General features: G+C 44.2%; 1 protein-coding gene across 1 annotated transcript in view; it reads left to right on the top strand.

Moving 5' to 3' along the window:
- Positions 1 to 689: 689 nt before the first annotated feature.
- Positions 690 to 23,600, top strand: part of NFYC (nuclear transcription factor Y subunit gamma) — a 60,819-nt gene continuing 37,908 nt past the window's right edge. Inside the window, exons 1-2 of the mRNA XM_056846159.1 lie at positions 690 to 969; positions 23,310 to 23,422. Of these exons, the coding sequence (XP_056702137.1) occupies positions 897 to 969; positions 23,310 to 23,422 (186 nt within the window). The 5' untranslated portion in view covers positions 690 to 896. The remainder of the gene's footprint in view (positions 970 to 23,309; positions 23,423 to 23,600) is intronic.

A 23,600-nucleotide genomic window follows, 5' to 3' on the forward strand; every position in this document is an offset into this window, starting at 1 on the left:
GGAGAGACTCCCTTGGGGAAAAGAGTGGTTGAAAAAGGGGACCCTAGCCACCACCACAAACCTCAAGTAGTCAGTTGATAAGTTCTGGTTCCACGCTGTGTCTGTCCATGCACACGTGTGTGTTACTTTCTTAACAAAGAGTCTGAAGTCTCAGAAAAAGATTTCTTTTTCTTTTCTTCCCCCCAGATAGTATGTTTGGTCTGTACTTTCTGTCTCTTTATAGTTAACTACCCTAAAAACTATGATGTTGTATAGTTTGTGGGGCTGAAGGAATACTGCTAAATTTTACCTTCCACTCATTGAGCTTGGATCTCCCCTAAAACATTCCCATGACTAGTAGTGTGCTAAGATACCCCATTTTAATGCGAGCGTAAGTGTCGGAGACGAAGCTGTCAGTGTGCTCGGGTACACGCTGGCGACGGACGGCTTTCGAGCGGTTATCCTTTGCCTTTGCCAAATATTCCTTTTATGTAAGTTGTTTCTAGTTTGAAGTCTCTGCGTCTGACCCCTGTTCTGCATCTCAAGGTAACTTTAAAACAGGAAGTGTACAAAGGCGGTTAGTGATGACGGGAGCAGCCAATCCCGGCGCTGCGATCTCCCTAGATAAAGGGGCTTGGCCAATGAGAGGCAGGCAGAGGCGAGGTTTGGTGTCAAATAGCATGCTAGATTGAATGTCTTTGACTGTTAAAGTGGAAGGAGGCTGCACAGTGTTTCATTGGAGTCTCCGGGAGTTTTTCTCTGAGGCAGGGGTCAGCTGAAAGACAAAGAAAAATGGCGAATAGTTTGTTGGAAGGGCAGCTGTTCGGTTTTGCACTGCAGTGGACATTCCAGAGACCTTTTCCTGCGTCCCCTGCTGCCTTTGTTTCCTCCTCCACCTACTCTGTTTTTTGTGGAGAATGGCTAGGAATGACTTAATTAGCTCTGTCAGAGGAGGCATAATTAACTGCATTAAAATTAACACAATCCTTGGTAAGTTTTTTTTCCTTTGAATTATTTTATGTAGCGATCTTAGCCAGTGTAATCAAGAATCCAAGAATGTAGATAAGTTGAAAAGGTCTCAGAAAATGGCCCCCTTTGCATTCCTTGCATACCTTTTGGAGCACCTACCTTACCTTGCTCTCCTTGGTTTGTGCATGCCCTTCAGTGCGTGCTTGCTCTCTTCACTCTCCCCCCTCCCCTTTTCCTGCTAGTTTTGTATCTGTAAAAGGAGACGTGTGAGGAAAGAGGTCGATTTGCACAGAGAAGCACGACCTTTTTGTGCAAGATCTGGCTTGAAAAGCTGGAACTCTTTCCTCCCACCCACCCACCCCCGGTTCTCCCCCCCCCCCCGATAATTTGTCTTTTGTTCAAATGCACTGAAGCTTTCGTAGAAAGAGGAAAACATAAGGGTGTTGTTCTTCAGTTGCCCTTCTGATTTTGGGAGACACAAAGAACATAGGGAGCATTGGGGAGGGATGGGGGGAGTTTAACATTAATGTGCCTACTGCCATACTTTTCAGTCTGTAGTATCTTAGGCCTCAGACTGATGCATTACTTTGTGTGTATAATAGATTTGATGAGCATGCCATGTATTTGTAAGTATACTTAGTACTGACACTTTTCATGTCAACTCTCCCTCCCTGCCATGTGTTTATATATCTTCAGTAACAAGGGGACACATTCTTTCTTTCCTTTTTTAAAAAAATCTCTTTTTAAAGTGAGCAAGTGTAACTGTTCCTATAGCATGTACCATAAATTCAGTCTCCATGTGCTACATTAAAAAAAAAAAACCTTTTCACCTGCCCCACGTTTTGGTGGAGCCTGAAAGTTACAGGAAGGTGAGATCTCCTGTCCTTTACTTTCTGCCCCAGATCTAGGTTAAGCAAGAGGAGCTTGTCCTCCTGTCACAGGCGGCAGAAGTATTAGTTAATTTGGGGGTGCTGGAAGGCTTGGGATCTCTTGGGCCAGGCCCTTTGCTGAGTACAAGACTCCTCTGTTGCAAATAGATGCTGAAGGTCACCGGAATGTGCCCGCTTGTGAGGTCTGTTGGCCTGCAGTAGAAGAAGCGTGCTGTGGAATGTGTGCCGCTGCTAAAGTGTTACCTGTTTGTCCTCAGTAAAGGTTGGCATTCAGGGATTTCACAGCCTTCTCCTGGCTACCCAGCCCCCAGTTGGAACGGTGCTGCCAGAGCGAGGCCTCACTTTGCTAGCAAGAGTGACCTTGAAGCCTGGCTCCTCTGAGTTTGAATGACTGAAGGACAAAGTTTCTTTATGCTCCTCTCAGCTGGCTAGAGGCAACCAAGTTGAGAGGCAAAATAATAGTTTTATAATAGCCGGGAGAACTGTAGTTGGCATGCATAGGTTAAGAGCTAAAGTTGAAACCATTTTAACAAAGAGACAGGAGGCTGCTCGTTTTCCTCTTCCGAGTGATACTTCAAACGATCAGAAATGAGTAGAATGGCACAGGTCTGGGATGCTTTTCCGTCATTATTAAACCGTCATCCACTGGAGTTGGGAGTGACGTTTTGCACATTCAAAGCAGGTTGTCCGTTTTTGTCTTGCAAGGTGGGACAGAATGGCAGGCAAGGACATGACTTCATCTTAAGTTCTGCAATTGTTAAGCACAGGGGTCACGAAAGAATTGCATACTGGGAATAAACTTTACCAAGTGGTGATTTTGAAATGTGGGCTTATAGCAGCCTTCCGAGTATCACCTGCTCACGATCGGTGGTAGTACAAAAATTCCATGTATTACTGGAAACTTTAAAAGAAGGGGGGTTGTAGTGCCAGAGTTTCTGAAGAAGGCAGTCATTATAGGATATGTGGTGGAATCAGCTGCCACAGCCCCCTCTTCGTTCCTAAGAAGGTCTTCCAGGTTGGAGTCTGTAACTTCCAGGTAGGATTGAGCAAGCCTCAGTTAAGCGCCACCTGGGAGAAGGGTGATGTTGGGAAAGCAAAACACACTAGCAAGTACAGGGTCTTTCCTCTGCACAGTGCCCTCAAGACTTCGTTTCCCTTTCCTGAATGAACGTTTGCTCTCCTGCTGGTGGGACCCAGTCCTTCACGGAGTTCTTCTGCCAGCCCCATTGAAACGAGCTGGAGCTACTCCATGAGCCGTTCCCATACGTTTTGGTGTGGCTTGTGCGGGAGGATTGTGCTGCTGGCAATTTCTGTTGACATGAATAAGCTTATTTCTTTCCAACAAAACTCCTGTGTTCTGCCAGTACTGGTTCTCGATTGCAGGGATTGATAAGATTAGAGGCACAATATATTGGTCACCGTCACCCATAATGGATAGTCCTTTCCCTTCCTGCTTGTGTACAAACAAAGAGCACCAGGTGTGTGTTGGGAAACTGCAGCTCTGGGTGTGTGTGTATAATCGTAAACAAGATGATGTTGCTTGCACCCCAGTGTCCCAGTTTCTCAAGGTTATGTTAACTCCATCCTCTCTTATGATTGCAGTTTCTTCCGGTTATGTGTGTGCACATAAAAAATTAAGCTTGATTTCCACTTCTTTTCCACAATTGAATCCTCTGGCAAATAGTTTTTTTTTTGTTTGTTTGTTTTTTTGCAGAGCATAACATAAAGGGTCAGGGAGCATGGTGACAGGACAAAACATGATGTGACGACCATTTGGGGTGGCATGAATGCTGCCCTGCTCAGCCTTGCTCAGGCCTCAGTTGAAGTCTTATCCATATCTGGTTACTATATTTTGTAAGGTTGCCGCTAGGTTACTAGAAGGGATTCAGAGAAGAGAAATCAGGTCATTGAGTTGCGTTTGGGGGAACAGCTAGGAGGTGTGGCTCTGAGGAACCCTTTTTAGTAGGAGGGATACATAAACTAGAGTTGCCAACCTTCAGGTAGTAGTTGGAGATCTCCTGCTATTACAACTGATCTCCAGCCGATAGAGATCAGTTCACCTGGAGAAAATGTCTGCTTTGGCAATTGGACTCTACGGCAATGAAGTCCCTCCCCTCCCCAAACCCCGCCTTCCTCAGGCTCCGCCCCAGAAACCTTCTTCTGGTGGCGAAGAGGGACCTGGCAACCCTAACATAAACACAAAGTATCTGGACAGCTTGGCCTCCCCCCCACCACCAGCTTTTAGGAGTAGATTTTTAGTTGTGTTCCTTGTGTGGGACCCTGGGCCTTTGTAAAAGCTTGTCAGGAGTTCCTCAAGGAGAAGACCAGTAATGGCAGACAAGGTTGCTTGAAAGTCCGTCTGCCCACTGCAACGGATCTTCCCCTTCAAGGCCCAGCTGCTAGGCAGTGTTGGGTATCTTGTCAGCAGGGCACGGGCTCAGATTATCAGAAGCGTCAATACAGCCCAACCCACCTTGTTAGTAGCTCAGGTAATCTTGAGTGTGCATTTTAGAACATGCCCCAGAATCCTTGGCACCATGCAGGGATTCCGCAGCGTGAATCGTAGGGGTTTCCTGAATGGAAAAGTCGATGGGCAAAACATTTGTGAAAGATGGAAAGTTTGAAAGCCATTGATGTTTGGCGCCTTGTGCTTGGAAGCTTGGTGGTGGGGGTGGAGTATTTTCCCACAAACTGCCTGTAAAAGAAAACAGATCAGATGTCAGTTGGCTTGATTTGCTAGGAAAGATGGCGTATAGAAATGGAATAAATGCCATGAAGAAGAGGGAGGTCAGCTGTTGAGAGAAGATTGCAGAGAGACAAATACTAGTTTCATGTTGAAGCAAGCCAGCTTCAGGTGCAATTTCAGGAAGCAGTGATACATTCAGCTTAGGGCAGCCAGCTTTTCTATTCTCTGAACTGTGATCCTTGGGCTAGAAATGTGTTTGGTTTCTTTTGCTGCTCGGGCTCATGGGCTGTCAGACTTTGATAACATTGGCATCAAGTCTAGCTTAAAGGCTTGGTCACAGCCATGGCATTGCTGACAAAACCCGAAGACAGATAACCACGCTAACGTGGGCTGTCTCTCCAGCATATCGAATCTCTCAAAGCTTTTGAAAACAACTTGCTTTTCCTTAGGATTGCAACATTGTTTCAACCCTTTGTGAAATTTTAGTTGGGGAAGGTGAACATGTGTCATGGACTTGGAGACCCAGTGGGGTGTAGTGGTTAGATCTGGGACACATGAAGCTGCCTTATACTGAATCGGACCCCCCCCCCCTTGGTCCATCAAAGTCAGTCTTGTCTACTCAGACCAGCAGCGGCTCTCCAGAGTCTCAGGAAGAGGTCTTTCACATCACCTACTTGCCTAGTCCCTTTAACTGGAGAGGCCAGGGATTGAACCTGGGACCTTCTGCATGCCAAGCAGATGCTCTACCATTGAGCCACAGCCCCTCACCAAGTTCATATCTCCACTCTGCTATGCAAATTTGCAGGCAGTGATGTGGGGTGGAAAACTTTCCAACGTTATATTTTTCTGTGGAAAAATTCGTGCCCCTCATATGTAAAATATAACTTGTTTATAGTTGTCGGCGCTGTTGTGCTGCAGATCAGTCATGTTAGATGGGCTAAATGTGGGATATGAAGCGTGGACAAACACCTGTACTTGTACATCGCCCAGGTTTGTACATGGTATGTGTGCCCTTTTCCTTTTTTTTTTAATTTAAATTATTTATTTAAATCTGCGTTGGAAATTTTCCCAATTCAGATTTTCACCGTAAACCCATATCGCTGCTTGCCGGGTATTCTCAGGCCGATCGGGATGTAATAAGCTGCTTTCGGTCACCACTAGGGGAGAAAAAGCAGGATATAAATATCTAAATAAAATAAAAAGTTGTCCTTGAATTGAGCAATGGAATAAACTTCCCAGGGAAGCTTCACTAGAATTAACCTTATATTGGCTTACAATAAGGGTTCTGCCAAATTTTTCAGCCCCTCTGTTTCAACCTGAAAATTCCTGGCTCATTCTCGCTTTGTCTTGGGCAGCTTGAACCTGTGAATCTTTATTTTTGCACCGTTTTGCATTTCTTCACCTGGCTTTTTGGCCAGTAAATTACATCACTTAATTTTTTTGGGTGTCAGTTTCATGTCAAATGGCATTTTTGGTAGGTCTTGATCCACGTGAAAACAAAACAGCCACGTTCATTTTCTTTCACGCTGCTGTTAAGACGGGAGACGAAGTGGTGGTGTTAGTCAAATTTGTTACCAAACTAAAGAACTTTAATATTGATTTGGTGTATACCAGAACTCTGGTTCCTTTGGGAGCACTGAACGAACACGGCAGAAGTTGCATCTTTTAATGAGAAGTTACTGCTTTATTCTCATTCGGTTAAACAGTATTTTTCCCTTGTTAAACATTCAGTGGCGAATAGGGCAATAAAAGGTATGTGTTGAAAATTTTAATTAAATGTGATTGTTCATGCATTGCAAGCTCTAAATCTGGATAGGATCTTTATATTGTTGCTTCCTGGAGTCAGGGTAGATTGAGTTAAGTCTTCAAGAAAAAGATAAATTTCAGTCGCTGTGAAAAATATAAATTATCGATTTAAACCCCCTTTCTCATTTTGAAATTCAGTTATTTCTGCAACAAAGCAACATCTTAACTGATTGCTGTAACAATTTAAGGCATGTGGATTTGTGACTAAATGTGACTAGAGCGGTTACACTTGTACTTCATAATCAACCTTGTCTGGCACATCTACCATTTGGAAATACTGTATGTGCAGCAAACCCTTACATATATTTCCAGATTGCAAATGTGTGGCCTGGCTTAAGGGTATGTGTGTATGATTGATGCATATACAATCGTATATACAAACTAGAGGGGGAAAAGAGCAGCTGGTTGCCATTCCACATAATTACCTTACATATTGTTTCATTTGGTACACATCAGCCAAAGAAAATATTTCCCAGCATCTAAAGGCTAATTAAAAAAGAGAAAAAGACATACTCAGATTCCTAAAAGTTAGCTATGTCTGTTAAGTGTGAAACTTTGGGTGTCTGGGACATTGAGAGCCAGTGTAGATAGTGGTTAGAGTGCTGGACTAAAATGTGGAAGACACGGTTAAATCCTTGCTCTGTACTCAGATTCCTAAAAGTTAGCTGTGTCCGTTAACGTGTGAAACTTTGGGTGTCTGGGACATTGAGAGCCAGTGTGGGTAGTGGTTAGAGTGTTGGACTAGGATTTGGAAGATACAGGGTTAAATCCCTGCTCTGCCATGGACGTTTTCTGGATAACCTTAGGCCTCTCCTTCTCTGCCAACCTAACCTACCTGGCAGGATTGTTGTGAAGATCAAGTAGAGGAGAGGAGACCAATGTAAGCCGCCTTGATTTCCCATTGAGAGGAAGAAGAGTTGGTTTTTATATGCCGACTTTCTCTCCCACTTAAGGAAGAAGTGGCTTACAATCACCTTCCCCTCCCCACACCAGACATCTTGTGAGGTAGGTGGGGCTGAGAGAGCTCTAAGAGAGCTGTGACTAGCCCAAGGTCACCCAGCAGGCTTCATGTGTAGGAGTGGGGAAACCAACCTGGTTCACCAGGTTAGCATCCGCCGCTCATGTGGAGGAGTGGGGAATCAAGCGTGGTTCTCCAGATTAGAGTCCACCGCTCCAGACCACCACTCTTAACCACTACGCCACGCTGGTGGTGTAGACAGGGTATAATTGAAGTAAAAAAATTGTTCCAGAGGCAGAGTGAATATCATAGAATAGATGGAGCCAATCATGCACAGCAGGTCCCCTCACCAGAAAGTAAAGAGCATTTTGTGATGGGTATAGGGCACAGTCCTTTTGTGGGGCTGTGTATCTGGGTCCTGGCCCACCACTCTCCATTTTCCTCCACACCATGGCCCACCAATGAAACTAGCTGCTCAATCCAAGTCTACGCTAAAGCTTACTATCCTGATTCTTTCCTCCTCTCCTAGGTACCCTGATAATTATAGTTTGGTGATTGGTGTGGCAACGATCCTTGCACAATTCTAGTTTCCAGTCTTTTCCTGGAATGATTTAGTGACGATATGCCTTAAGGGGCCACCTGAAAGATGAGCTAGGAAGGAACATTTGCTGAGAAGCTCCATTGCTGATCTGTTAATGCATCTTAAAGATGCATGGGTAAGAATGAGTGCAGACTGGAGTGGGATCTGTGTGCCCTGAGCCTCAGGTTTGCTGCTAACCAGAATTATGTCAATGTAAAGGATGGATGGGCCCTGACTTGGAGGCTTAGCCTGGTTGAAGCAGAGTCGGCCCTGGTGGGTACTTGGATGGGAGACCACTTAGGAAGTCCAGGGTTGTTATGCCGAGGCAGGCAATGACTAACCACCTCTGCTCCTCTCTTGCCTTGAAAACCGGACAGGATCGCCATAAGCCAGCTGCAACTTGACAGCACTTTCCACCAAAGGATAACACTCGGCTGAGCTTTCTAACCAGATTCTCAGATTTAGAGGGTGGTTTGCGCCACCTGTGATACTCCTCCGTACATGCTCCGCGGTATTGCACTGTCAAGCTGCATTCAGTCATGGATCTGAAGCATTAGCAAGTTGATTACTGCTTTTCTGAGTCAGATCTGAATTCGGAAAATACCTTGCTAACCTAGGAAAACTTGGATTGGACGGGGGAGGGGAGGTAGGGAGACCTAATATAATGCACCCTTTAATGAAACCCAGTAAATGTTTAACTTTAAAGTACCATTTTTAAATGTGTCCTTGAGCTGCTTGGCTTAAAGGCCACTATAATAATTGATGGAAAAAGCAATGCCAGTGAGTTTTGCTCAGCTTTTAATAGATTACTTTTTTAAACGACCGTTTTTCCTAAATGGGCTGAGATCGTGCAAGTCCGGTGGGTCACTAAGAAAAGGTCATGTATTTTTTCATTTGCCTTTAGAGTGATACTTTACTGCTGGAACTTTGTTGTGGGCTCGGTTGTGATTTTTCTGTAAAGTTTGTAGACTGAAAAGTCTTCAGTTTACTGAAGGAAACGACTGGGAAAATGGTTTGAAGTATTTTCACGCAGCAAATCCACACATGTGGTTTTTGCTTTTTGGGTCAACGGGATGACGAATATCTACTGCATTTGGTCACTCTAGTTGTGTACATTAAAAACAATTTGCAAAGATCTGGCAAAAGAGTGACATGGTGGTGTGGTGCAGTGGTGAGCTTGGCCAACTAGGCCTGGGGAGTTCTTGTTCCTTATCCTTGCATGTCCTTGAAGCCCATTGGGTGACCTTTGGCTAAACCTGCTTCACAGGTTGGTTGTGAGGGCAACTGAGCAGGGCACATCTGTGTGTCAGTCACTATGAGCGAAGGATAACAATGGACAGTGTCAACTGCCCACATGTTGAGCCAGTGTTGTATGTGTCTGAAGATACGTGGAAAGGTTGCCACCATTTTCAAGGTGGAGGTGCGCAAAGAACCAGAGGTGCAGTTGTAGGAGCTGCCCATTAAACACAGATGCTTCTGATTCTTCCTGATAAATTGGTATCTGCTCAGAGTTGCATGGGAAAGTAGCCTTGAGCGATGGATACTTTGCCCAGGATGGGAAAGAGATCCATATTCTGTCCTCAGTATAAATGCCCTTATGGCAAGGTGCCTTTTCAGTGCTTTTTTCTTGTATTCTACCTGTTTCTCCATCTGTTGCATGTGTCGTGTAAAAAAAGGTGGTGCCTGTAAGTTCTCATTGCCTTTTGGCTCTTACGTTTATTTGTGGAATTTATACTCTGCTTTCCTACTATAGCACGGCATTCAAGGCAGCTGCAAATATATTTTTATACTTCTTTTCCTCCAGACAGTTCAGAAAATACATATATTCACACACACACCCCCAATACTAGTAACTGCTCAGTAAATCAGGCGGAGGCCAGCTCTAGGTCACATTAAGCTTCGTGGCGTGGATGTGGATTCAAACTCTTTCTTTCTCTCTTTCTCTCTCTTTCTCTCTCTTTCTCTCTCTTTCTCTCTCTTTCTCTCTCTTTCTCTCTCTTTCTCTCTCTTTCTCTCTCTTTCTCTCTCTTTCTCTCTCTTTCTCTCTCTTTCTCTCTCTCTCTTTCTTTCTCTCTTTCTCTCTTTCTCTTCCTTCCACCAGAGCTTTGCATAAACAGGCCCTTGCAGTGACCAATCAAGTGCCTCTTGGAAGTTCTTCCTGTTTGCGCCTGAAATCTGGTCTTCAGGTACACCTGCCTCTGCTCATAGAAGTTCCTTTTTATTTTTATGGCCATCAGCTGTTGATAAACTTATTCCCCGTGAAGAAGTCCCTTTTTAAAAGCCATCTGACTATCATCACATCCTGTGCTTTAGACATAATGGGACATGCTCCACCCCCACATGTGTGATGTAACATGTGACCTGGTTGTACATGCTTACATTTGTGTATTTGGTCTCCATGATCCTACTTCCTTCTGAGTTCAGGGTGACACCCCGCTACGTACACAGAATTTCTATTTAGGAGTTGTGTGAATGGATCTTTCACTGCTTTTGTAGCCGTAAAACTGCAAGCAAGTCTGGTAATATAACTATTAAGTACCGCAGCACCTTCTGTCTAAGAGTTAGATGCGTTTTTCACCAGCCCTGGGCAGCCAGGCATGCAGTTGCACATATGTGCCCATATGCATGCAAAAGTAATGTCTCCAGGGGGGGAAGTCAGCTGATAGTTCATCATCATCATCATCATTTGTTTATTACGGTCAAATACCAGTTTTTACAAAAAGAGATATAATAATTAAAACAGAATGTCTGATATTTGCCCAGCAAATCGTAAATTCAGTTACAACAGCTCTTGGTAAAATAGTCTGTTTGACGTAAAGTCATTTTAACAGCTTCTTCTGCCTTATTGCACATGCCCTAGCACAGAATCTCGCAACCTGATAGGTAATATCTTTAACAGAATCATCTAATAATAAAGTGGTATAGCGAACTCTGTCTCTATCTGGGAAGCTAGACAAAATTGGATCAATGAGCGTTTTGTGTATGTCTTGATAAAATGGGCAGTGTAATAACATATGTTCAACCGTTTCCACCATTCCAGATTGGCATGGACAGAGGCGGAATTCGTAAGGGAGGCTGGCATACCTCCCATCAAGAAAAGCAGATGGAAGGGCATTAAAACGTGCTAAGGTGAAGGCTCTCCGGTGTTTAGGGTGTTCTAAGGTGTAGAGATAATTTGGAGGGGCCGAAATTTTTTTACGGTTCTCCACTACTGGGACCGAGTAAGCCGTTGCTCTGTCATCTTGAAGGGCAATGTCCCAAAGCCTCTGTTTGACTATTGTTTTTGCTCCTTGATAGCCAAGATTTAGAAGAGTTGTACTTGATAAACCTAAATGTTGGAGTTTATCCTCGGTTAGATTAATCCATCTTGAGGAGAAATTATCTGCAAAGATTAGGGGAGTTAAACCAGATGAGGACAATTTCATCTTTAACCAATAGGAAATGGCATGGTACCAGGCTCGTGTTTCTAATGGTACCATCCCGGCTTCCATTCTAATCAGTGCATTTGAAATACATTGAGGGACACCGAATAAGGATCTGAGAAATTTTGACTGGACTACTTCTAATTTGTGAAAACTGTTATAGAGGCATATCTGCGACCCAAACGTGAGTTGAGGGATCACTTTCCCCTGGAAGACTTTCATGGCAGAAGGTATATGGGCACCCCCTTTTGTAAGGGAGAATCTCAAAGTTGCCATGGCAGTCCTCCGGGATGTCTCAGACACTTGGGACAGCTGAGCTGACCATGAGCCAGAGGCTTGAAATGTTATGCCAAGGTATATAAACATCTTGACTTGGTCGATGTCATGGCCGTCTATCTGCCACTTATGTTTTCTGGTCTTGTGAGAGAAGACCATGATTTTGGTCTTAGTAAAATTACTTAATAAGTGCTCCTCTTTGCAGTAAAATGCCAGAGCTCTAAGGGCTCTTCTAAGTCCTAACTCTGTATGCGCTAAGATTACCGTGTCATCCGCATACAAGAGTGTGGAGATTGGTCTGTTTGCCATGTTGGGTGGGTGGAAATTAGGGTTAGATAGGCATCATACCATAAATACATCCTTGCTTCACTCCTCTTTTAACTGTTATCTTGTGTGATAAATGGCCATGGATGTTACATCTCATTGCCAAATTATCATTCCCATGAAGTGTACGTATGAGGACAAGCAGTCTCCGATCTATAGTAGAAGATACTAATTTTTTCCGGAGTCTGTTACGTGAGATGCTATCGAATGCCATCTTGTAATCAACGAAGGCTGCGTAAAGGGCCCCCCGTGATCTATCAGTATATTTCTCCACCAAGTGGCGTAGAATCAGGCATTGGTCTATTATGGAACGGCCTCTTCTAAATCCCAGCTGATAGTTTGGAAATTCACCTGCCGTGGGTGTACCAAAATAGGCCCTTTGTCATCTCTACTTAAAATGCTTTGCTTGGGGTTTTCTTTTAAAGCAGCGCAAGCCTGTATAGGGCAGATGCCATGTGTGAAGCAACCCTGAAGGATTCTGTGAGTTGCCTGAGGGCTGTTCAGCGTTTCCATACGGGTAGTGTGGGATTTCATAGCAGTGATGGATGAGTTGACAGCATGGCAGTCTAGCTGTCTTGCTTGATGACCCCAAGTCATGTTTCTGGGGCTCAAGCCAATAGCACAAAGAGGTTAGATGTTCCATTGAAGCACTGAAGGTGGACCGAGGTCTTAAATCCTCTTGCAAGGGTTTGAAGATACCAGCCCCTCTTCTCTAGGAATGGGCTACTAGTTCTTAGAAGCACCATGCCTGGTTATGACAGCAAGTGCTCTGTGGAGCGGGGGGTCGGGCTTGTCCTTGTGGGCTTTGAGAGGTCAAGTTGGGGAGAGACTTCAGGGGTTGTAGGGAGCTTTGGGATGTGGGATTTAGCATCCAAGACCAGAGACGAAGGCAGGGCTTGTATCTCAGGGCAAGAGAGCTGACATAGCGTCCTGACACTCCTCTGGCACGTCAGAGGCAGATCCTAGAGGCATCAATCTGGGGTGGTCTCAGATGCTCAGCCTTGCCTGAGTTGAGTGCTTTGGTGGTAGGGCAGGGCTGCAACCAGAGGTGGTCGCCTTGAACCATGAGGAAAGGTGGGGTATAAATGTTATAATTAATAAATAAAACAGAGTACCAAGTTACCATGGCACAGAGTGGTAAGCTGCAGTATTCTGCTCATGACCTGAGTTCAAGCTCTGCTCATGACCTGAGTTCGATCCAGACAGAAGTTGGTTTCAGGTAGCCGGCTCAAGGTTGACTCATCCTTCCATCCTTCCGAGGTCGGTAAAATGAGTACCCAGATTGCTTGGGGGGTAAAGGGAAGATGACTGGGGAAGGCACTGGCAAGCCACCCCGTAAACAAAGTCTACCTAGTAAACATCGGGATGTGACGTCACCCCATGGGCCAGGAATGACCCGGTGCTTGCACAGGAGACCGTTACTTTTTTACCAAGTTATAGGATGCTGTTGTATTATGGGATTGCACTAGTAGGGGCAATGGTTGGGGAAAGTGTTGCAACTTTAGAGAGGAACATCTTCCTCCGCCACTTGGTAGGGAACCAAATGTGGGCTTTCTTTCCTTACTCTGCTTTTGCCACATGTTTCTCTTTTAAAGTTTCAAATGATTGCGTGTTATGTTCGTAGTTGACTGTTGCTATCTAAGAACAAAGAAGCATCTCTTGCACTGCTGTTTTCGCTGTTGCTAAAAAAGAGAGACCGTTTTTAAATTCTGTGGAGTGGCCAAAAAACTGGCAGTGTTTTGAGGCAAACTAAACCTTTGGGCTGCAGTGCACAGTGTTATGCGCTCTGGTTTATTTGCTTTTCCTCTTTATCCATTTAATCGCTTTGGGAATGATGCGATAAAACCAGTCCAAGAAAAGCTAATGTAAAATGATCTTGTATTTTTGAAACGGCCATTGCCGAGAACATGCAGTGTACACTTTAGCCTTCCTCTGAAGGATAAATATAGAACGGTGCAGCCCAACATGGAAAATTAGTACATGTTTAGAAAAGCATCTGTGTGTGCAATGGCCCCAGATCTGGAAGAGGGATCTCATTTCTGCCGGATTCCAAATCGACAGGTTCCGTTGTCAGATATTTAAAGCTATGCAAATTGAGCCAAATTGCGTACGGCGGTGGTAGTATTATTTCCCCACATATGTGAAAAATCTTAGTGGACCTGTTGTTTTAAGTGAAGGGGTGGGTGGGCAAGTTTAAGAGGTGCGTAGAGGGTAGTTCTAGCTATAGATCCGGGTGCTGAATCTCACTTTAATTCTCTTAAATAATCCTCTTTAATAAGATTGGTTTTTGTCTGCAAAATCATTTTCTCCTACTTTGAGATAAACTTTTAATGATCGTGTGATTTCCCCCACCCCCTAGCTCCAAGAGCATGCCCATCCCTTGCTAATTAGGAAGTGGTGCGTTTCATAAAACCTTGGGGTTCTATGGAACTACCTGACTAAAACACAACTCCCCCGCCCCCATAGTCTCCCTTTTAAATAAGCAACTTTATGAGTTCGGCACATTCTAGAGTGCATTCGTGGGTCAAGAGGGCTGATGGTGAGGCCCACCTGGTGTGACCGCTGCCCCAGTGAGGCAGTGAATAAGAACCACGCCAGGGCTTCATAGAAGATCATGAGAGGGAGCGCAGGAAGGGCTGCATCAGTCCTTAGCTCTTGTGGCCCTTTCTTACATGCCCAGGGAAAGGCCGATCACCATTTTGGGGTCAGGAAGCAATATTCCTTCAGGCCAGAATGGCCGGTGATCCGGGAGGGTTGTGTTTTTGTTTTCTTTTGCCATCTTCTGGGCATGGAGTAGGGGTCACTGGGGTGCAGGGCAGAAATAGTTGTGAATTTCCTGCATTGTGCAGGGGGTTGGACTAGATGACCCTTGAGGCCCCTTCTAACTCTGTTTCTATGAAATAAAATTTAAAAAAGATAAAAGGTGCAGAAGACTGTTACCCTTTTTCCTGAGCTCAATCTCAGCTTGTCCCATTGATTTTGGTGTCATTTACTTTTGAGTATACATGCTTGCTCTGATGTGGATGGCCCAGGCTAGCCTGGTCTTGTCAGACCTCCGAAGCTAAGCAGGGTCTGGCCTGGTTGGTACTTGGATGGGAGACCATCGAGGAGGTCCAGGGGTGCTACACAGAGGCGGGCAGTGGCAAACCACCTCTGTTCGTTGCTTGCCTACGGGGTTGCCATAAGTAAGCTGCAACTTGACGGCATGTTCCACCACATGCAGGCATAGGATTGCAGCCCTAACCTGTGTGCACAAGTGCATTACTCCTAGTTCAGAGAGATAGCGTAGCAAAGTGCAGAAGTCTTGGGTGTAAATCTTGCTTCTGCAGTGAACCTGCTAGGTGACCTTATTCAATTGAACTTTCTCAGCCCCCCTCCAACTCCCCTGGCCTTCTTCTGGGCATGGAGTAGGGGTCACTGGGGATGGGGAGGAAGGTAGTTGTGAATTTCCTGCATTGTGCAGGGGGTTGGACTAGATGACCCTGGTGGTCCCTTCCAACTCTTATGATTCTATAAATGACATATCACACTCAACACGTGGCTCCTTAACAATAGCATCCCTATGATGAACGCTTCTCTCTTTTCCCATAACATTTAACCACATGTACATCTAGTGACTTCATCATTTCATGTCTTTCCACGCTTGCGTCTGTTTTTTTTGGGGGGGGGTAGGAGGTCATAACCTGGCTGTGTGCACTTTATGGAGAAAGGGGAAAGAACACTCATCAGTCAGCTGCTGTTTTCTGTAGCAGCCCTGCATGAAAAATAACATGCAATTCCATCCTCATAAGTCTGTGATGAGGATAGTTGAGGCACTGTATGTGAACCACTCAAGAGTGTTGTAAGTGCTGTATAGATACTAAGGAGGCATGTTTGATTCAGAGTTGTGCCTGCTAATTTCTTGTTTTAATTAATTAATCTAATTAATCCAGACTTGTCACTTGTTTTAAAAGGAGAAAACTGAGAAACCTTAAGTTTTGCTTTCCAGTGGACATTCTGTACCACGTACATTCTAGGAAAGCGGCTGCATGTTCCTAGCTGTGCAAGGGATTTCCTTTTGGTAAATAAAACGTATTTATGTTTTTATTACAGATTTCTTAGATTCCTCATGGGAGAAAGAAATGAGACTTCTTCCTCTCTTCTCATACTCCAGATTTATTGTCAGATGTTTTCATTTTAGTCACTAACTTTGATTTTCCCCCCACTACCGTTCTCAAATGTTATGAATTTTTTAAAAATATATATTTTAAAATGGTTTGATCCTATGAGGTATATCTTAATGGTTTTACATGGCCGTATTCATAACTCGAAGTGAATATTTTCCAAGCGACTGTTGCATTTGTGGGCTGTTTTTTTTTGTTTTTTTTGTTTTTTTACAGAGTGGGAGGTGTTGTTTTTTTCACACAATTCAGAGGTTAAGTAGATTAGGATGCAAAATAGCTTGGGGAAACTGTATATTGCCTTTTTGAGTGGATTGCATCAGCATTTGGAAGGGGAAAGTCCTTCTCTGGTGCTAGTGAGGCTAATATTGGGTGATCAGTTACATAAGACTCCTGCCAGATCAGAGCAGATTCCGAGGATTAGCTTGTATGTGCTTAAATCCATAGTTGTCTTGTTTGTGCAGAAAAGCAAGCGGGCAAACATCTCAAATTCTTGATGCCATCCCAATGTTTCCAAGCAACCAATGATGCAAATATGTTTAACTAATTCTCTCTCTCGCTCTCCCTTGTCCCGCCATTCTTCCAAAGGGTGCAAGATGATAAGTATGGTTCTTCCCTTATCCTCACAACCACCCTGCAATGTAGATTAGTCTGAGAGAGAGTGACCTGTCGAAGGTCACACTGTGAATGTCATGGCAGACTGGAGATTGGAAACTGGGTGTGTCCTTCTGCCCTCTAACCACCACACCACACTAGTTCTAAATCATATTAAAACTCTAAATCGTATTAAAATATTTATACCCTGTCTTTTTGTGAGTACACTCAAGGTGGCTTACAGCAAACCTCAGAATAACAGAAACAACAAACCAATGAGTTATACTTCAAAAGCCACAGTAGCATAAAAACACTTAATTATTCATAAACTAATCTAATGACCACATACAAATTAGACATTCAACAGCAAGTTTTTTAAAAACCTTCAGCAGCAGCTAAAACCAGGGAATGAAACCCTCCACCGGAACTCCTCCTGACATCTTTAAAAAGGCTTTATAGAATAAAAATGTCTTCAACTGGTGTCTGAAACCTTGTAAATCTGGCACTAGGTAAGGCCTCTTTGGAGAAGAAGTTCCAGGGTCTTGATGCCACAACATGACTTCAGAAAGTGTGTGTGGGGGGAGCATCTTAACCAACAGGCAGGTTCACATGGGAGAAATTTGTCCTTCAGGAACCCTGGTCTGAGACTATATAAGGTTTTGTAGGGTTTAGGGTTGTGCTCGTAAACATGGGGAGACAGTAGTAACTCTTGCCTGGCATATGGGAATCCCACCACCGATGATTCCTGGTGCCCCAGGTAGCCAGCCAGCTTACAAGGGCTAATATGTTCAAAGGTGCTGAAAACTGCCAAGAGATCCAGAAGAGTCAACAGGGCCACCCTCCCCTTGTGTCTCTCCCAAAGGTGGTGAAAGCTGAGAAGGGGGCCCTGCCACAAAAAGGTGGAGAATCGCTGACTGTAACGGTCTTGTGTGTTACCCAAGAAGAGTGTGCCGGGGCCTTTTAGAGGCTTATCCACAGAATCTGACTTTGTTTCTGCTGTGGAAGCGTCTCTTGAATTGCGGTGTGTTAAGTGACAGGTTCCTGTGCGCTTGTCGAGGTTTTTCTCTTCTCTTTGTTTCCAGCATCGATTCCTTCCTTCCCTCCATTTTGCAAACTCAGCAAATGGATCGTAGTTAAATCTCCCTGTGAACTTTATGCTAGTCTGTGTTTTTTTTTGTCAAGGCAGCTTCCTAAATCGGTGGTTTTTAAACCGCCCATCTTCAGAGAATCCTTGGGACATCAACAGCTGGTCTTCTGGGGAATCCTCTGGATACCCATCACAGAACTGCCGCTTGTTGCAGCATCTGAGAGAATGAACTTATCTTGTGTATACCCCACTTTTTTCCCCAGAGTCCAACGTTGCTTACGAGATTCTCCCCTCCTCCATTTTATCCTCACAACAACAACAGTTGTGAAACAGGTTAGGATGAGTGTGTGTGAGCTTCCATGACAGAGCAGGGATTCTAACCCTGGTTTCCCAGATCCTAGTCTGACACTCTAACCCAGTGGTTCCCAAAATTTTTGGGTTGCCGCCCCCTTGGTCCCACAAACTCGACCCCAGAGCCCCCTACCCTATCCTATAAAAAGCATTATTCAAAATAGGGGTTTGCATGACTCACTAAAGAAGATAATAATAAAATTTCAGAACAGTAACAATAAAATTTCAGAACAGTAACAATTAATTGCACATCTATTCAAAATCAAATTAAAACTTTTTACCGTAGTTGTAATTTATTCAACAAAGTTTGCCGGCATGGTGCCTTAGCTTGATCTATTGTAAATAGATTGAAGGGTCCCACCTCTAATGCCCCCCTACTGCCCCCTTCCCTCTTAGTGCCCCCCTAGGTAATCCCACCGCCCTTCAGGGGGTGATACTGCCCACTTTGGGAACCGCTGCTCTAACCACTACATCGCAGAGGAGGGAGCACATTCATAGGTGCCTGTTTGGTTTATCTGTGACACTGGCCAAGTTGGTTGGGCTGTACTGTAGTCTACCCCACAACACATCCCAAACTCTTGGCGGGTGTGTGTGTGTGAAAGTTACCCTCCATTCTTACATTATTGATGAAGAATCCCTGGTAAGATTCTGGGGAACTCAAACATTCCTTAGTGCACAGTCCTGAAAATCGCTACTCTAAACATTGAGTATTAACATACTGTGTATAAGTAAGTATAAACAAGGCATCATGTGAACAGAGTCAGAGATTGCAGAGCAATAGAAAATCTCCAATGATCATATGTTGGAAAAGAGCAGGGGTGTTTTGTTTTGTTTTTCTTCAAAATGTCATTACATCATAGTTTTTGAAGGATGTCTTTTGTGGCTTCTTTTATGGGGCTTCTCAAAGCAGCCGCATCCCTGGCAGGGGCTCGTGTTGGTATGGAGATGCGAGTGCACTAGCTGCACAATCAGCACAGCACATATGTTGCGCCATGGTACGTCATGGCGGGGAGCCATTTATTTTGTCTCTTCCTTCCTTTCCTCAGTCTAGGCATTATGGGTTACTGTGGCTAGACAGGAGATGTAGGACTCGGCCTTTGGGGCTTTCCCCATTATGTGTTTGTGCTGTTCCTGTGGCATGCTACATGAGTGGGAGTGCATTAGTTGAACACATGCACATAGCTGGTGGGCAAATGGTCCTGTTTTTGTGGCAAGGAATTGGACTGCAAGCTTTTTGGCCTTTTCTAATCCGTGTTAATGATCTGCTTGGAATATGTTACGAAAATCATATATCACTGCCTAATTTCTGTACCTTATTAGGGCTGTCCACTTATTACATTTAAATAAGTTTGTTCTTTACAGAGGCTTTAGAGACTGTGGCCTGGATGCTTCTTTCTGAGGTGGTGAGATGCTTTGTGAGCAGAGGTGGTTTTCCACTTGCTCATTGAAAGTTTCTGGGGTTGCACAAATTGAAGCTCCTAGCACCTAAGAAAGGGTACAGTGTAAATAGAAACAAGGCTGTAGGCCTGTGAGAGACCTGACTTCCTGTGAAAGTACGACAAATTTGGTGCCCCTTTTTTTTCCCAAAAGCAGGAATTTTTGCTCCTCCCTCTTTTTGCCTGAGAAAAGACCAAAATAAAACCTGCAATACACAATGGATCATAAGTCAGTGAGAACTGAACCCGCTTAGGCCAGACTCGTTTCTTGGCCTTGAGCCATTTCCCATTACACAACTGCATATTCAGACTCTTAACTAAAGCAGTTTGCCACTACTCTTGTTCTCTCCCCCTTCTGTGCAAACTCAGGCGTGTATGTCAAACGTAAATGAAAAAGCAGGGCTGGGTCCTGGGATGATAATCATCGGCCTTTAAGAATGCACTGACTGGCCCTTTTATGCAGGTGGGTAGTAAGTATCCTCTGGAGTTTCTGGTATCTAGAGCACGTTTTGTCCTGTTGGTTTCTGTACTTCATACAGTCCATCACCATTTGGAACTATTCTTGTGCTTTGCCGGCATTTCCCATATTGTTGTTGGCCTGCCCTGACACTATATTTCATGATTGCCCCGTGGCACAGAGTGTTAAGCTGCAGTACTGCAGTCAAAAGCTCTGCTCACGACCTGAGTTCGATCCCGACGGAAGTCGATTTCAGGTAGCCGGCTCAAGGTTGACTCAGCCTTCCATCCTTCCGAGGTCGGTGAAATGAGTACCCAGCTTGCTGGGGGTAAAGGGAAGATGACTGGGGAAGGCACTGGCAAACCACCCCGTAAACAAAGTCTACCTTGGAAACGTCGGGATGTGACGTCACCCCATGGGTCAGGAATGACCCAGTGCTTGCACAGGGGACCTTTACCTTTACATTAAAACACACACACATACATGAACCTTTATTGGCATAATAAACATTAAAACAATATGTGGAAGTTCTGTGGGGCTCAGATTTTCTAACACGCAGTGTTTCTCAAACATCTGATTAGCTGAGGCAGGCACACTTTTTTTCTGATTTAAAATTGCAGGAGCACTTAACTCTTAACATCTAACAAGTGTTTATTTTTAGGATGCTCTACCAGTGAGAATTACCCGCCCTCAGAGGAGTTCACCCTCCTGGGTTTTTGCCAAGAGCCTCCCTGCCTCCTGAATGGGGAAAGAGGCAAGCCCAGATAAGTGATTCGTGCAGTGATACAACGGCAGCCTCCTGTAAGAGCAGCCAATTCCACAGCTTCTTTGTGTGAGAAGCGAATGAATGGACCTGTCTCACCCCAAGCTGAAACATTATGGAGTTATCTCACAGAGGCTGATTGGGCAGAGGCCAAATTAATGCAGTGAAACATGCAGGGATGCAGCAGGTAGCCTCCTCTTTGGACAGAGCTTCAAAGGTTGAGCTACAAACTACACAGTGTAACAAAATAATTACATTTATTTCTTGATGTGCACAGTAAAATTGTTAAAAATCACTGCCTGGAATACAGGCGTCATATAAAAACCAGTTATAAAATTCTTATGCACAGTTGATATAGCAATGTAAACGACCAATGCTTAACCAGATGCATTTTGGTCTGAGTAGGCCTTCCTCAGTGGTCATAAATACATAAAATTATATAAAAAAACACATCTGGAAATAGACCTATGAGATTTTTTAATCTAATATTTTGTGTGGCTTGATGTGAATTCTTAACCTGAATTGTGGGTCTTGCCACATGGACAGTTGCTCACACCGTCTGATGCAAAATGAACCGTGCTTCCTGATGTGTGTACAGCAACCTGTGATGAATCTGAATTGGCCTCCTCTTTGAGCCAACAGGTGCCTTTGGTTACTTAATAGTACTATTATTTCCTATGGAGCAGAATTTGGAAAAGGATGCAGATATGACCCCAGTTTTTCTTTAAATCGTCTGTTGATGCATTTCACGCCCACAAGGTCACAGTAGTCTGCACTATTGACAACATTAGAAAATCTTTTTCTGTTTGGGCTTCAGGTTCTAGCATCGCTCTAGGTCTGTATCTGGCATGGGGAGCCTTGACTGTCAAAAGTGTATACTCCCAAAATCTCGTTGGTCTCTAAGGTGCTACGCTGCACAAGATCAATGGATCAAGGAGCCTCTAAGGGATAAAAGAAAAGGACTGTCTAGCTGTTCTAGGTGGGAGGTACATCATAGCATCCTCCTAAATGAAAAGTCATTGAGGCTAAGTAAGGCTCACTGTGTTCATTGATACACATTCCCTGGTGAAAGAGAGGGGGACTGCAGTGAATGAAAAGGTCTGAATTAAATCCAGGCAGGAGGGCAGAGGCTGGCAGGCTTCCTCAGGGAGAGCATTCCACAGCTTAGGGCACCACCGGAAAGAGAGATCTACTTCTGCGGGATTTGCCTTAGGGAAGGCAGAGGTATGTGGGGCACTGCTCCTTCCAGGCAGTTTGAGGGGACAAGAAGATTCATGTGCAGTGGAAGACGCCCCCTAACTAAGCAGCTTGATTGCAAATGCGATATGATAAACGTTTTTGGATGGGATATATAACAAACGACCATTAGAAGCAGGTAAATGCATATGTAAACCGGATGCACTTGAAACCACCAAACACGTGCTATTTGAGTGTAAACTATATGATCGCATTCGTACAGGCTCATTGATCCATTATTAGTGGACTGCCCCAGACCTTTGAGAAAGCGACGCTTAGCGCTCCTCCTATCGGATACAAAGGCTAACTTATCTGCAAGCATGGCTATATTTGCCTGGCTAGCAATTAAAATCAGGCAGAGATTGCTTAAGAACCTACAATAGCCAAGAAAATGGAGAATGAATACTGTTTGATCCTACAGATTCAATGCACATTTATTTATTTATTTTTCTTTCTAGTTTTATCCTCGATAATCAGACATTATCAAGCATTGTAATTTTACCCGTATTTATTTTGATATTAAATAGCTATGTATCTTAGTAATTTTGCCATTTTTAACCAAATTTCAAATTTATTTATATCGTCGACTGACCAATCACGTGCCAATACATCAAAATTTCCAGACTTGATAGTTTTGCACTGCAGAATCGCAGACAGCCCATACATATAAAGGTGTAAGATCAATAAAAGCAACCCTTGGTTAAAATTATCATCTTAAAATTGATAAAATTTAAAAATATTCTAACAGTCATTTTCTAATAAAGTTCTGCGTATTTTAATAGCAAGCGCAGAACTTGGCAGTTTGGAGCGTAAGCTGAGGGTCTTCTCCTAATAGGAGCTTCTTTGCCAAAAGCTCAACGGACTCTTCAGGGAATTTACCAGGTAGGGGGGAAATAAGCTTTGATCTAACTTCGTGGTAGAATGGGCATCATATCAGTGCATGTTTGGTTTCACTGTCCCCTGTTCCACACAGACATAACCTCTCTGATCTTGGGATTTCCCTTCTAAGACAGCCAATGGTAGGGCCTGGCATCTGACCATTTTAATAGAAAATCCATTTTGTATTTGTTTTACCCTAGACTATTTAACTATGTAAATTCGCTTTATTTGGTGGTCTATGACTGCAAATAAATTATTGATTGATAAACAGTCTTAGATGCTTCGGGCAGAATTAAATCTGCGCTAATGAAAGAGGGTTATGGGGAGCCTCTGCGGGGCCTTCTAGTAACATTGACTGTCTAGGTTGTGGCAAATATTATTGGAGATCTTTCTAACCCGGCAGCTCCACGGCCCAAATCTTTCCCTGCTTCCAACGTGTCCCTCATTTCTTTCCAGTTACCATCATGTCCACAGATGGCGGCTTCAGTGCAGGGGGCAACAGTGACGCCCAGCAATGCCTTCAGTCTTTCTGGCCGCGGGTGATGGAAGAGATTCGGAACCTAACCGTGGTAAGATATCCATCTACTTTAAGGGGATTTCGTGCTGCCGCCTCCCACAATACATCCGTCTTCAAGGCGGCTTACAAAAAGCGCCACAAACAGTTTAAAATTCCAACACTAGTTTAAACGCCGTCTTAAATACAGGTAAAGTGTCAGGCCATCAGGAAAGAAGAAGAGCGATAGAAGC

The sequence above is a fragment of the Euleptes europaea genome, chromosome 3 (genome assembly GCF_029931775.1).
Source record: "Euleptes europaea isolate rEulEur1 chromosome 3, rEulEur1.hap1, whole genome shotgun sequence".
Taxonomy (NCBI): Eukaryota; Metazoa; Chordata; class Lepidosauria; order Squamata; family Sphaerodactylidae; genus Euleptes; species Euleptes europaea.